Source organism: Mangifera indica, chromosome 18 (genome assembly GCF_011075055.1).
Source record: "Mangifera indica cultivar Alphonso chromosome 18, CATAS_Mindica_2.1, whole genome shotgun sequence".
In the NCBI taxonomy this organism is placed as follows: Eukaryota; Viridiplantae; Streptophyta; class Magnoliopsida; order Sapindales; family Anacardiaceae; genus Mangifera; species Mangifera indica.
In genome coordinates this window covers 13,087,078-13,101,190 of record NC_058154.1, presented here as the reverse complement: position 1 = coordinate 13,101,190, position 14,113 = coordinate 13,087,078, and the positions used below count along the sequence as shown (strand labels likewise).

Here is a 14,113-nt window from a genome sequence, read left to right as displayed (position 1 = left end):
ATTATGTTATACTCATCAATCTCTAATTTTATCTCATTCTTAGCAAATGTTAAATCCCTTAGTAAAATTACCATAAACCCCATTGAAAAATCTAACAAGATATCTTTCCATATATTATCATATACTTCATAAAAAAATCCAGAGGGTAAGAAATATTTAAGAACGTTTAAAACTTAATCATCTTTAAGCGGCAATGAACATCTTTTTAAGATTTATTAAATTTTAGTTAGCGGCCCCCGCATTTGAAGAATCCATGGCGCAAGCGCAGCGCATCTGTCTCCAGTTCCTAAGGTAACGTGTTCGATTGACGTCAGGTTCAATTCCATCAATCCAAGATTCAATAACTTTTTAATTACCTTTTTATGCTGGTCTGCGCTTCTTGTTTTCACCTTTTGATTACACTTTCTTGCAGACATTCTCCACTTTTGATAACACTTTCTTGTTGACATTGTCTACCATTTATATGGTTTCACCGTGTTAATTACACTTTCTGGTTTTTGTACTAAGCCTGAACAAAGTCTAATTTGAAATCAATTTGAATTGATAAGAGCCAACTCAATATAGATAAACTGAAACTCAAATTTGACTACAAAACAATTTAACTTTTTAGTCAATCTAAGCCGACTCAAACTGAAATATTCAAATCAATTCAAGCTCAGTTTATTTATGAAAACAAATTCAGTCTTTTGATTTATTCCATTTGATCTTGAATTTGAGTTCAAACATTTCAAATCGAATCCAACCCTATCCCACATCACCTAAAATATTTAGACAAATGAAGCTCTAAAGTATTTAAACACCCACATGTACAACAAACAATTTTACTGAAGGTGAGAAACTAGATTAGTAATGAGCACAATAATAGCCAAATATCACATGATATGTTACAGAATTGCCTCCCATCTCATTCTCAAACTACCTCAGTATTTGCAAATGGGGCATATTCTTTTCTTAAGGAAATGGCTAAACAGATTAGGAATACAGTACCAGTAATAACAATGACACAACAACAACAGCAACAAAAACTAGCCCTAATCAAAGACAGATTTCCAGATGACTAAAGATTTTGACACCCTATTGAACGGTTGAATCATAGGACTTGTATTCCAACATCTCGGTCTTGTATCGTTCCTTGTCCTTCTGTCCTTTCTCCTGATAAACCTGCATCAGCATATGTGAACGCATAAGGTTCCCAATCATAATCAAACTTCATGATGCTCATTTAGTATAATTCACTATAAACAACCAACAATGTGCCTTCCTTGCTGCCATCTTGAGGTGAAATCAAGAAACGTCAATAGTATGTAAATACAAATTCAGAGAAAATTAAAATCATTCACTAATTCACAGACAGTGTATCTGTCACTACAATTAGCTTGCTCTCCAGAAACTCTTTCAACGAAAAAGGGTACTTCGTAAATTAATTACATATGAAGTTACACGTGATTTTCATCAAAAGTCATTGCCTACTAAATAGAAATATCCATGTCGCATTAATTGTTGAAAATCATGCTGCTAGCAAAAAGGTTCTATGACTTTGTATCTATTTCAATCCTTAAATGGCATATGAAGGGTCCATTGAAGACTTTTCCAAGAAAATGTTCACACAGCATAAATCAACAAATGTCTACCTATTATATAAAGTAATCTACTTGAGCAAGAGCCATATTGAAAACCACAAATCACCAGAGATAAATCAAAAACTAAGAATCGGTGTAATACCTGTTTTTCAGCCACTGTAAGATTGCTCCAAAGGATCCCTATCTTCTTGCTGATGGCTTTCTCCTGTCCATGATAGTGAGGCTTCAGGCGGGCATAGTGCTCAGCAAAGAAGAAATTATAACCACTACGATTTGACTTGGGTCGAGATGGATCTTGTAAAGCCAACCGAGATCTCTTCCGGCGACGGTGGGTAGGTATAACTGAAGCATTAGAACTCTGAGACGCATGAAGCATATGAGGAATATGATATAGAACACCTTTAAGCTTTTCAGAACCAAAGTTCACAGTAATAAGATATCCAGTATCAAACTTTCCATCAATAATACCAGTAACCGAACAGCCAGGTTGCAACTCCAGACTCCCTGCACTCAAAATATAAAACAAAGATCCTTATTGCTGTGATGCATGCTGCATATATTCAACTAGCAAAAAAATGAAAAAAGAAAGAAATTTGGCAAGCACTGACAAATCTAAGCAGGCGAAACTGTTAAAGATGTTTAGAAATAATAAAACTATATGTACCCACTTTGACTCAAAATGGATCTACATAGTACTGCTCTTAGAAATATTTTAACTTAAATTAAGAAAACAAGTATACAGACACCATGTCCAACAAAAGTTCAATTTTTTTTCCCCCCTTTCTTAACTAGAGCTTTCAGAACTTGAAGCAAAAAGGACAATGTACCAGACTGACTTACTATCAACTGAAGTTCAAGAAAGCAATTAAAGCACCAATTGCAATACATAGAGCCTAAGTTACTATCATGTGTATGAGTAGCCAACAAAAATCTCCAAAGCATGAAGAAAGATCCAAATATGCAAAGCCTAATAGATGAAACCAAAGGGAGTGCCAAATAAATAGTAATCAAACTTTACGTGCTGAGGCATTGTTCATCTAGCATGTCATTGGCAATCAAAAATACATGCATTGCCAAGTAGATTTACTATGCAACAGAAAATTGTTAACCAAATTTCAGCAAGAGAAAAAAAAGATATAAATAATCATCTCTTTTCCATTAAAAAAGTTGATCTAAACTTTATAATAGGAAACCACATAACACAGTCACATCTCGTGTTCGTAATAAACATCAGCACATAAATACATTAGGTGGTCCCATTTATTTTGATACAGCGTGGATACAAGTCATACAACCAAAAGTGATTATGAACCCCTATACCGTAAACCTATCTATCTTCACAACTAGCATACAAACAACAAATTATTTTTTAATCACAGGCAGAAAACAAATGATGAGAAAGTTAATGCAATTATACTTCAATACAGAACAAAAAACCATGCAAAAATTAATATAAAAAATACACTGACCTCCTAACTGGTTCGCAACTGCACCTTCCTCTTGGTGTACAGATCCATTGTCAAGACTCCCGTTTATGGCATCTGTCAAAAACAACAGGAATATATGTATTTGAAATCTATGGGAAACAAAATTAGTCCATTCAAAAGTCATATTTCCAAGTACCCGGAATTGATGATGAAGGGACTTGTTTGCGGAAGTAATATGCCTGCTCATAATGATAAAGTAATGACAGATAATACTTCCGTAAGACAAATGATGCGCTGGTGATAGTTGTTGGGAAATTGAAGACCACAATGACCTCCTTCCATATGCGGTCTCTGATTACCTGAAACCATTTCAAGAGAACTCAAAATCTAAGGAAGAGAAATTCCAACATTAAGTTGCAAAGCAGAAATAGAAAGATATTCTACAAAATATATTCCCTCAACCATCAGGATCCTAAGCAGATCAACTTGCACCCATTCTAAAATTATGGACTAGCTGGGAACCTAACCGAGAAAAGTTAGGAGAATGAGTTGTCACCATTTTTGTGACACTAAGTTTTGTCACAGATACACAAGTTCTACATAGCAAACAGCATCCTTCTCACTAATTATGAAATAGGTAATCACACATACCTTCTCAAGGCCACCACGAGATGTCACCTCAACAAAAAGGCGATGTAGATCTAGTTCCTTCCCTCCAACAGTAGGAATCCTATGTAATAGAAAAGAAAATCAAAATAACATAACTCATATTCAACCTTTCCTTCTGTAGTTTTTACTTTAAAAAAGGCCTGCCATAAGAATTTATGTGCTTGAGCAGAAGCAGATGATTGCCATACATCAAGAGATAAACAGAAAAATACAGAGGACAAGGAACATTTAGATGACCTCTAAAGTAATCGTATACTTTGTTATAATCTAAATTATATTTTATGAATTTCCGGGCAAACTTCCAGACCGTGCAGGTCTGTTAATACACAGTATTAAATCATGACAAAAACAAATAAAACCAGCAACTAACCTGATATACTACCGTGTGTTTACAGGGAAGAAAGATCACATTATATCCACTTTACAAAACAGAGAGATTCCTTGTCTTCTCAAGACTCAAAATTTAATTCTCTCGCAAATGTTAATTAATTTTGTAAATACTGCTGAACTGCAAACTTCTCAACGGAACCAAAACAGCTAAGATCTGACTCAATACCTCATTGTCAAACATGGCAAAAATCTACAGCGCTAAGACAACTTTCTGAGGAAATCAAATCCCCAGTTGTTAAATCTATAGTGAAGTTACAAATGGTCAGAGCTGCAGTGTCATGGCTACTAAAAATTCTGCTCTCAACCACCAAACTAAAAAACGCTTAAAGCATAACATGAATATACTATCTTATAGCCACCCATTTTTGCCAAATACGAGTCAAAACAAGTATATTACACAGAAAAAACGAACAACAAAAAACATACAACAAAGAACGAAACAACCCAGATGAATAAAACACATCAAAGCACCCCAGAAACATGAAAGCTACCAACTTTAAAGACGAAAAACTAGAAACAAAGAAAAAGTGACATACTTAAATTTGATACCAAACGACTTGTGAAAGGCCTTGAGAGTGGCCCAAAAAAGATCAGAACTTTGAACAACATCCTCGTAGTTGGCAGTTGCAGAAGGGTAACAAGTAGAAGAAGAGTTGGCGTTATTGTCGGAAGTGAGTGAAGAATTTTGGCCATTTATAATGTGGGTCGACATTTTTAGTGAGAGAGGTGAAGATGGAAAAGACAGATGATGGCGGTTTAATATATTTGCTCCACCTTATAATAAGGTTTTTAGGGAAAAATAACAAAAAAATTTAATATCTTAGTAATTGGGAAATGAAAGTTTTGTTGGTACTTCCAGCAAAGAATGAGCGTTAGAGGGCAACTTAAAGATGCAATAGAGGAGATGAAGATGAGATTGGGTGATATGAGAAGGGTAAAGGTAAAGCAAGATATTGACTTTATTATAATTATCATTTTTTTAATACTAAATTATCAAGTCGAAGAAGTTTAATTGAGAAGCCATGGGAAATCTTTATTATATTTTATTTGCTTGTCTTGGAGGTGGGTGTGTTGAGATGGAATGGTCGAAAATTACTATATGGAAGGTCGAATAATTCTTCACCAAGTTTGTATTTTGAACTCTAAACCCTAAATTTTATTTATATAAACTCATCATAAAATGGATTTCTAAAACTGACTCATAAATCATCTTTAAACAGCAGATTTTGATAGGCATTTTCAAGTTTGAAGATACAGGACTTCCCTTCAAAGTACTTTATTTTTTAAACTCATTACTTACTATCCCAAGACAAAATTTTCCAATCTTATTGCTGTCAAATGAATCTCCGAGCCAGCGAGAGATCATCTTGTTGCTGTTAATTATATATTCTCTTGATGGGTTATTATTTGGTTTCAAGAATAAAGAAGCCGAAACAATGAAAATATTTTTGCAAAGCAATTAACTAAAGCATTCAGAGTACATGAATCTGAAATCTGAAGACACAACAACAGAGTAATTTCCACTATACAATTAGTAATGAAGTTACACTTGACGAACAAAATCAGAAGAACTTGGGATCATAGCCATTGCTGGAAGTAGCCAAGATGTAGTAAGCAACAATATGGCCAATGGAGCCCCAAGCAAGAACATCAACGATGTTGAAGCCAACAGGGTCATTTGATTTCAAGAGACTAACGTATTCCTTAGCACGAGTGTCTCCCGCTTCGAAGTGAGTGACTCCATTCTGCTCAGGCAAACCTTGCTTGGCCACGTTCTCTCTCTGGAAGTTAAAGAAGACAAACCTCCCCAAGAACAAGGAGAGGCCGGTGCTGAGACTGATGACAAGGGAAGGGTTGAGCTCAGCTTTGATGGCGCCAAAATTGGATTTTTTGGAAGAAGTGGAGAGTTTGGGGAGGGAAGATTTGGTTTTGGTGGAGAGGGGTCTGAGGCCTTGGAAGGAGATATTGGAAGGGGAAACTTGGTGGGTTTGGGAAGAAGAGAAAGAGAGAGTGAACATAGTGGAAGAAGCTGCTGATGCTGCCATGGTGATGATGGTCAATAGAACAGAATGGAAGAGCAAAGAGATGAGAAGAAGCCAGTGGTGTGGAAGTAGATCTTATAATCCACACCGATGGTCGAAAAATGTGAAGGGAAGATTTCTGAGGCTGGAAATCAGTGAAGAAAGATTTTGGAAACTGAGTTGGCTTTGCTTTATTGGTTGTCTTGTGGATCAGAGATTCTTGGCATCAGTTAGAAAACATTATGGATCACAAGAGAAAAGCCATCTGAATATATTTTGGGGTAAAAGAAAGAAAGCAACCGTAAACGGAGAAAAAGCAACAAATAACACAAATAAAAAAAAGCAGGATTGATTGATGAAATTAATTGTCCTGTTAATCAGGATGCCAAAGTTTTATCTCTGTCAATTGTTTATAACTCAAATAGAACAGTGCTTGTTTGCTTTCCAGCCTTCTGTACATTCCCTCCCCTTCATGATCATCAGCATCAACTCAACTCCACCAGTAGCGAACTATGACAACTAAGACATTGCACATCATATTACATTTACAACTACTTTTTTTTATCTCCCTCCTACATATGTGTGTGCATGATACTAAGTTTCTCAATAGAACGAAAGTACACACTGCATCAACATGCCACTTATTTGCACATCACACATCCATCTCAAATTAAGGAATCTAAGTATGAGTAGTTTCGGCAACGACCGTATTCCAGGAGGCTACCGTATGTTCGGTCCCAAACACCAATAAACAGTGCCTCTGTGTCTGGGCTGTATGATATCCCAGATATCTCACCAAAGAAGTCAATTTCCTGCTCCCTTTCATATCCACTTTTAACATCATACACATGCACAAAGTCAGCAGGCTCAGCTGTAGCCATGTAAGAACCATCAGATGAATAACGAATGGACCGGATGGCTCCAAGGTTGCCCTTCAAAACAGCAACAGACTGAGATAGATTCCTTGCATCCCAAACTCGGCAGGTTTTGTCTTGGTTTCCTGTAGCAAATGTGACACCATCAGGGTGCCATGCTGATGCAAATGAGAAGTCTAAGTGCCCACAAAATGGCATGATGGTCTGCAAAAATTACAAATATAAACAAGTAAATGCTTTAATTTCTAATTCCAGGATCCAGATGTTATAGAATTGAGAGCATTAATCCTTTCGAAGCCAAAGTTCATGAAGGCAATCTCAGAAAACCTCTTCTGTGGTTATTTCTAGCAAAAATAAAGATAAAATTGTTATGTCATGACAATATCAATTAGGTCATCCAAAATGTCTTGTATCTTGAGAAACTATTTCCCTTTTTGTTCAAGAAACTCAAAAGTTTGTTGTATCCTGACACTCATATATCCCTGTTAAAGTATTTGGCTGTACAACAATCGTTCAGTATTGTTATGTCATGACAATATCAATTAGGTCATCCAAAATGTCTTGTATCTTGAGAAACTATTTCCCTTTTGGTTCAAGAAACTCAAAAGTTGTTTGTATCCTGACACTCATATATCCCCGTTAGAGTATTTGGCTGTACAACAATGTTCACATAAACCAACTACATTGAAGCAGGTTTGATCCTAAATTGATGAAATGCATATTCCTTTAGATACTGTCCAAACCAAAAGGGGTAAAAATGCAACTCTCCCGAAACTAGAAAGTTCTACAACTCAATGGATGTAACATTCACCTACTGGAAAATTTTGTCATTTTTATTGTTTACGTAGATGATTTCATTCACAGGAAATCTTGAGGATGAATTGACTCATTTTAAGAACATTACGGCCAAAGAATTTGAAGTCAAAGACTTGGTTATCTTAAGTATTTTCTTCGCACTAAGGTTGCACGATCTCAAAAATGTATTTCAATTATGGAAGAAAAAGTCCTACCATGGATAAGGTAGATATTGAAGGCTTGTTAGAAAGTTTATTTGTCTCTCTTACACAAGACTTGACATAGGATTTGCAATAAGTATGGTAGACAAATTCATGAACAATCCAATTAAGAAGCACCTCAAGGTTGTACACAAAATACTGCAGAATCTAAAGAAAAATCCTGGCAAAGGGTTATACTTCAAGAAAACATCAAAAATAAACATGGAATGATGCAAAGTGCAAACTAGGCTTAACAGACGATCTACTATGGTTATTGCACCCATGTATTAGGAAATTCAGTTACTTGGCAAATGGCAAAGCAAAAAATAATTCATTGTAGTGGAAAGCAGTGCAGAGGTTAAGTTCACAGCAATGTCGCATAAAATATGTGAAAGAATTTGGTTAAAGAAATTATTGGAGAATTTGAAATTATGGATGAAGAATCTATGAGAATCTGAAAACAACTCTGCCATTAACACCCAATTCAACATGATGGGCAAAAGACAGAGAGATTGAACACCACTTCATCAAAGAAGAATTAAAAGGTGTTATCAAACTAATACAAAGCCCAACATGTTCTCAAACAACAGACATACTGACTAAAAGCCTAACCTCGAAACCAACTTTGAAGATTTAAAGTCCAAGCTAGGCATGATTGACATACATGACAGGGGAGTGTAGAACTCCAAGCATTAATCTCGGGATTTAGGTTATTTAAGTTTTTTGTTAATAGAATAAAAAGACCTCAGGGAAATTGCAATTGTTCCAAATTACCAAATATAAAGGAGGGAAATTATCTCCTAATTTTTTGTGAATCATTATTTGAAGGAAATTTGTATGGTAGGTAGGTCAACTTGTATGTGTACAATAGGTAATGGAAAATTACTTGCAGGTATATTTTCATTCTATAGTAGGTAGATCTTCCAGGTCTGAAAAGTTAGCTCATATGATTGAATATAAACTCCCATGTTGCTAATTACTTTTCAATGAAATAAATGAATAATTATTATTATATTTTCCTATAAAAAAAAAACTTCAGGTATACATGCATTGACACCAAGTCATTTTTTCTTTATTAACTTCCACAAAAATAAACGTGAAAATAAGAAAAAGCAATATATTGACAAAAACACAGACAATTACCTTTCCGGTATTAGAATCCACCAAAATACCATCTGGGTTGTCTCCAACGATGATTAGAAGCTTACCATCAGGGCTCATTGAAGTATGCTGCAAAAAGTGAAAAAGGAAAACGATTCAACTGAAAGCTTCAGCCTGCATGTGTGTCATACGTTGACCAGAAAATGAAGTACAAAACCGTAACGGAACAAAGGTATCAAATACCATATGGACAAATGGACTATTCAATTGGAAAAACTTACATTCACTGGCCAAGGAAAATGAAAATGCCTAGAGAGTTGATACTTTTCCATATCAAAGTCTCTGACACCACAGTCATTATTTGAGGCAGTGAAATGGATTGCACCACTGGCAATGAAAAGCAAAAGATAAATTAAATGCAGCTCTTTTTTTTTTTTTTTTTTTTTTGAGGGGGTTGGAGAGAATATTTCTGCCAGCAGCAAGAAAAAAGAGAATACACACCTAGGATTGACATAGATATCAAGAGCATTGGTAATAGCATTATCCTCATATGTTGTCCGAGAACAAAAACTCACTCCAGATCGATCCAGATGCTGTATGTATGCACGAGAGCAAAAAGAACCATTAACCTTGTTGTGAGCAAAAACCAACTTTGTGATCCTTAACAAGGTCTAGATGGGAGCAACATGACTAATATTAAGGCTAATAAAAACATTAACTGTGGTCATACATCAAAACTTTTGATATCACCCATCATATTCAGTAATGGATCCCTTAAATAAAAGAAGCTCTTCAACCAAAGGCACTCCAAGATGCAGGTATATTTAGACAATATAAATGAAAATCGTAATCCAAGAAAGGGTTGCCATAATTTAGACAAGATGGCATGCAAGATATCATCACTTCACTGTCTCACCTTGCATATTAATTCTCCCTGAAATCCACCAGCAACTAGCAAGTTATCCTTTACTGCAAGAGTGCTAACTTGAGTCTGCGTAAATCCTTCCAAGAGACTGCCAGGGTGTTTCTACATCAAATAAAAGTACATTAGTAAATTTTATCAATGAAATAGTTCATGCTGCAAAAATTTTGAGTAGAGAAATGTAATGTAGTTTTACAGATCTAAATTTAGTTAAAAGACACTAACTTCGGTTGGTGCCACGTGGCCAGACACGTTGAGAACCTGAGACCTGCTGCAAGTTAACGAAGACCAATGAACGATTGAATAATGTGACATAAGGTAGACATCATGCTTTGACGTAGCCCAAACCAAGTTCCTTAGCTAAAAACAGGAAAACAAAGATGTCAGACAAACACATGAAAATTATTTTTCAACAAGACAAACACACATCATTACTATGTAAAACCATTTCATAAAATCACAAATCACAGTGCATGCCTCAACTATGTTGAATCCTAACCCATCTCCATTTCTAGGCTACATATTTACCAAGAAAACAAAAATTGATCAGTATGTACTGTGAATTATGCAACAAAAAGCTATTTCAGTAAGGACTCTGACGAGAATAATTCATTTAGTTACTCATGCTAAACAGATATTACCCTAAATAAATGAATAAATGAAAGCAAAGAGCCAAGAGAGAGGAGAAAAGATTTTAGCTGATAGGTAATCACATACAAATTTGCATTCAACTACCTGAAAATGAAGAATCGTGGATTTCACAGATCTAGAATTTCTTCTGAACTCATAAAACAAAGCCCCTTTCCTAGTAATCTTGCAATCCTGCTCACAGGAGAAAAAGAAAAAACAGAAGGATTGATTCAAATTCCAATAAAATAGCAGGATTAACATATCCAACTTGAAATGGAAAAAATGGGATAAAGGAGAAAAAAAGTAGCAATTTGTACCTTTCCTGACCCTTCTCCAGACTGAGGGATGTTTTCATAATTCTTATACTCTTCTAGCCTAGTCTGTCTGTACTTTTCCCTGGTGATACTTAGCCTGTCCCAAGGTATACCTTGGATATCTTTACCCCTTCTAGCTTGAGCAGCAGAAGTATCAGTTGACTTATTATTCTGCACAAGTCACATAAAAACTACTCAAACTCTATAATGACAAGGCAAAACTTCAAATAAAATAAATATTTAGAATTTACATTCCATTGAATAATAATAACAAATATTGATTCAAGTTTTTAAGTCTACACATTAGTCTATAAAAACTACGTGCCGAGTATTCAAATTCCTCGAATTCAGAATCTGATCCGCCTATATATCTGCCACGAAATTGTTCATCCACATCATCATCTATGTCTTCAATGTCATACTCATCTGCCATATACTCAGCATCATCCCCTTGGTAATTAGACATATTTAGCCCAATAAATCACACCTACACCAATAGGAGTTTACGCAACAGAGAACAAAATAATTGTTTAGTCAAATATGTGAAATAAAATAAACAGAATCTTCTTATACTAGATTAAGAGTTGAAATGCTTTTAAGAAAGGCGGAGTGAATTGACTTGCATTAGATTTTCTGTTATCTCATATATGGAAAAGAAGTCTTTCTTTATAGAAAAGACAATGATAAAGCACAAAAGAAAATCTCTGACAAGCGAAGACCAAGAGGGTACTAGGCTGGAATTTAACCTAGATAGTGATGTTGCACACTAAACTACAATATGCAAGTCACCGCTTATGAAAATTTGACATCAATTAAGGCTATAAATCATGTTGCATCATGCCTCCCAAGCAGCAAAGATCAAAATGTGAGAGCTCAAACCCCTTTTGTACCTTCTACAACTACTATACCTTTCACTAATTTCCCAATACAAACACTGTGTTCATGCAAACAACGGACAAAGCAAGGAAGCTACACTTAGATAAGGTCCATTATAGATACTTATGGGATGATAACTATCTTCCTCTTCCCCTTCAATTAATTCTTCAAGTAATAAAAATATTTCACATCACAATCTCGCAATATAACTTCGAGATATGCTCTTATACAACCGCATAGAATTTAAGAAAATGGAAATCAAACTTTTACATGCACAAGCCAATTTAACTCCAAATACAAAATCCAAAAGCCTCCAACTTTAGAACCCTTTGCTTCCTTAGTTTTTAGGGCTTTTTCTTTTTAGTCAAATTCTACCAATAATAGCTTAAAACACAACCAAAAATTTTTATTCAGACGACAAAAAAAAAAAATTGTCACATAAGATAACAAAATACAATAACAAATAACCAAATCAAGTAATCAAAAATAGAACTCCATACAGCTTTAACCTATACATGTTAATCTACAAAATCAAACCAAAAAGAAGCAACTAAAACATTGGAAACCAAATGCGACCAAATCAAAATTAAAATCACAAAAAATAAAAATCCCAGAAAATAAAATTCACCTCTTTTAAGAATTGGGGTTTATAGTGAAAAGCTCCGATCTGAATAATTGATTTCAGAAACCGCAGTGCCTGATGGAAGATTTATATCACCGATTTTTGTAAACCAAAACTCGACTGAAACTAAAAGAAATAAATAAAATTGACGGTGGGTTGAAACGATCGCGAGAAATCGAGAAAATGAAGAGAATTACGCGAGAGAGACAGAGAGGGGTTTGTGTTTATCTACAGTACTGGTAATGAAAGGGACCTGCTTGAAGGCTTGAAGCAGATGCGATGAATTGAAAGGGACATTTCGCTTTCTATTGCAAAAATATTTATTTTTATTATATTTTTTAAAAATTTAAACACCAATCATAAATTTTTTTTGTTAAAAATTTTAATTAAAATTAAAAATAAAATTATTATTTATTAAAAATTTCAAAAAATTAAAATTTTATTATATTTTTTTTTTCAAATTTAAAAAATTACAATTTATCCTCATTTAAGATTTTCAAATTTTGAAAAATGATAATTTTTCTATAAACTTAAGGCTTTTTTTTTTCCATTTTTTTGCCATGACAACTTCTTCTTCTTTTTCTACTATCGACAAAAAAAAATCTACAAATGGAGACACTGATGACGACGAACGATAGCAAAGAATGAAGAAGACGAATCTTTGTCTTCATTGAATGGATATCGAACAACATTAATCAGCTTCAGTTTTCGTTGATTTGGTTTTAAGAGGAGACAAATTAAAAAATGGAAGCTTCGTCTGAGGCTGATTTTTGTTGTCAGATAAGATTCGATGGAGATGAAAATTCATCACTTTCATTCTTCATTATCATTTGTCTATCATTGGCATCTTGGTTTGTAAGTTTCATTTAGGCCAAACGACTATTTCCCACCCAAGGTATACTGTAATGTCAAATTTCCACCCTTTAATTATGGAAATACTAAATACCCACTCATAGCGGTTAAATTTAACAGAACCATAACGCCTGAAAATTTTATCTCTTTCCTCCCTCCCCCCCCCCCCAAGTTTTAAAAAATGGCAATTTCACCCTAGGGTTTGGTTTTGAAATCTTCGACGACCTCTCCGACTCCATTGCCAACGACCTCTCTCTCCCGAAGTATCCTCTCCTTTCGGCGATCTCTTTCCTCCCATTTGGAGGGTCGATTGACGTCAAAGACACCTTGAGAGATGAAGAACTTCGTCTTCCCAGACGAAGACGACTTCGTCTCCCAAGGCGTCTCTAATGTCGATCAACCCTCCAAATGGGAGAAAAGAGATCGCTGAAAGGAGAGGATGCTTCGGGAGAGAGAGGTTGTTGGCAATGAAGTTGGAGAGGTTGTTGGAGATTTCAAAACCAAACCCTAGAGTGAAACTGTCATTTTTTAAAACTTATGTTGGGGGAAATTTTAGTTTTCAAAGTTTAGGGGGGTAAAAATAGATTATATTTTAATTTATTTTTTAATATTATAGAGAAAATAACGATTTTACCCTTACCACCGTTATTTTTAACTGACTATGGATAGGTATTTGGTGTTTCTATAGTTAAAGGGTGGAAACTTGACATTACAACATACTTTGGGTGGGAAATAGTCGTTTGGCCTTTCATTTATCAATGACAGAGAAAGTTATCGGTGGCCTAAGGAATGAAGAGACAAAAACCCTAGGTTTACGGGAAAAAGCCACTTTTCAAAAG

At 34.9% G+C, this 14,113-nt stretch overlaps 3 protein-coding genes across 3 annotated transcripts; all 3 read right to left on the bottom strand.

Annotated features, from left to right (window-relative positions):
- Positions 1-805: 805 nt before the first annotated feature.
- Positions 806-5,094, bottom strand: LOC123201389 (high mobility group B protein 10). Its single transcript, XM_044616872.1, has 6 exons — positions 4,603-5,094; positions 3,659-3,737; positions 3,204-3,366; positions 3,050-3,121; positions 1,723-2,084; positions 806-1,161 (listed from the first exon to the last, which is right to left on the bottom strand). Exons 1-6 carry the CDS (start codon positions 4,776-4,778, stop codon positions 1,075-1,077), a joined length of 939 nt encoding a protein of 312 aa, XP_044472807.1. The 5' UTR covers positions 4,779-5,094; the 3' UTR covers positions 806-1,074.
- A 415-nt stretch (positions 5,095-5,509) lies between these two features.
- Positions 5,510-6,217, bottom strand: LOC123201390 (photosystem I reaction center subunit V, chloroplastic-like). The gene has a single exon (XM_044616873.1). The coding sequence runs from the start codon at positions 6,109-6,111 to the stop codon at positions 5,629-5,631; it is 483 nt and encodes a 160-aa protein (XP_044472808.1). The 5' UTR covers positions 6,112-6,217; the 3' UTR covers positions 5,510-5,628.
- Positions 6,218-6,420: 203 nt separating this feature from the next.
- LOC123201388 (uncharacterized WD repeat-containing protein C2A9.03-like) lies at positions 6,421-12,705 on the bottom strand. Its single transcript, XM_044616871.1, has 10 exons — positions 12,429-12,705; positions 11,250-11,411; positions 10,928-11,095; positions 10,716-10,802; positions 10,206-10,340; positions 9,975-10,085; positions 9,560-9,651; positions 9,340-9,445; positions 9,101-9,187; positions 6,421-7,166 (listed from the first exon to the last, which is right to left on the bottom strand). The coding sequence occupies exons 2-10, from the start codon at positions 11,388-11,390 to the stop codon at positions 6,753-6,755; spliced, it is 1,341 nt and encodes a 446-aa protein (XP_044472806.1). The 5' UTR covers positions 11,391-11,411; positions 12,429-12,705; the 3' UTR covers positions 6,421-6,752.
- Between the last annotated feature and the right edge of the window lie 1,408 nt (positions 12,706-14,113).

Coding starts and splice junctions, on each gene's coding strand:
- LOC123201388 (XM_044616871.1), bottom strand. CDS start 11,390: ATGTCTAATTACCAAGGGGATGATGCTGAGTATATGGCAGATGAGTAT. Junction 10,086..10,205: donor GCCACGTGGCACCAACCGAA/GTTAGTGTCTTT, acceptor TATTTGATGTAG/AAACACCCTGGCAGTCTCTT. Junction 7,167..9,100: donor TGGATTCTAATACCGGAAAG/GTAATTGTCTGT, acceptor TAATTTTTGCAG/ACCATCATGCCATTTTGTGG.
- LOC123201389 (XM_044616872.1), bottom strand. CDS start 4,778: ATGTCGACCCACATTATAAATGGCCAAAATTCTTCACTCACTTCCGAC. Junction 3,738..4,602: donor TCGTTTGGTATCAAATTTAA/GTATGTCACTTT, acceptor TCTATTACATAG/GATTCCTACTGTTGGAGGGA. Junction 1,162..1,722: donor TTACAGTGGCTGAAAAACAG/GTATTACACCGA, acceptor ATGCTGATGCAG/GTTTATCAGGAGAAAGGACA.
- LOC123201390 (XM_044616873.1), bottom strand. CDS start 6,111: ATGGCAGCATCAGCAGCTTCTTCCACTATGTTCACTCTCTCTTTCTCT.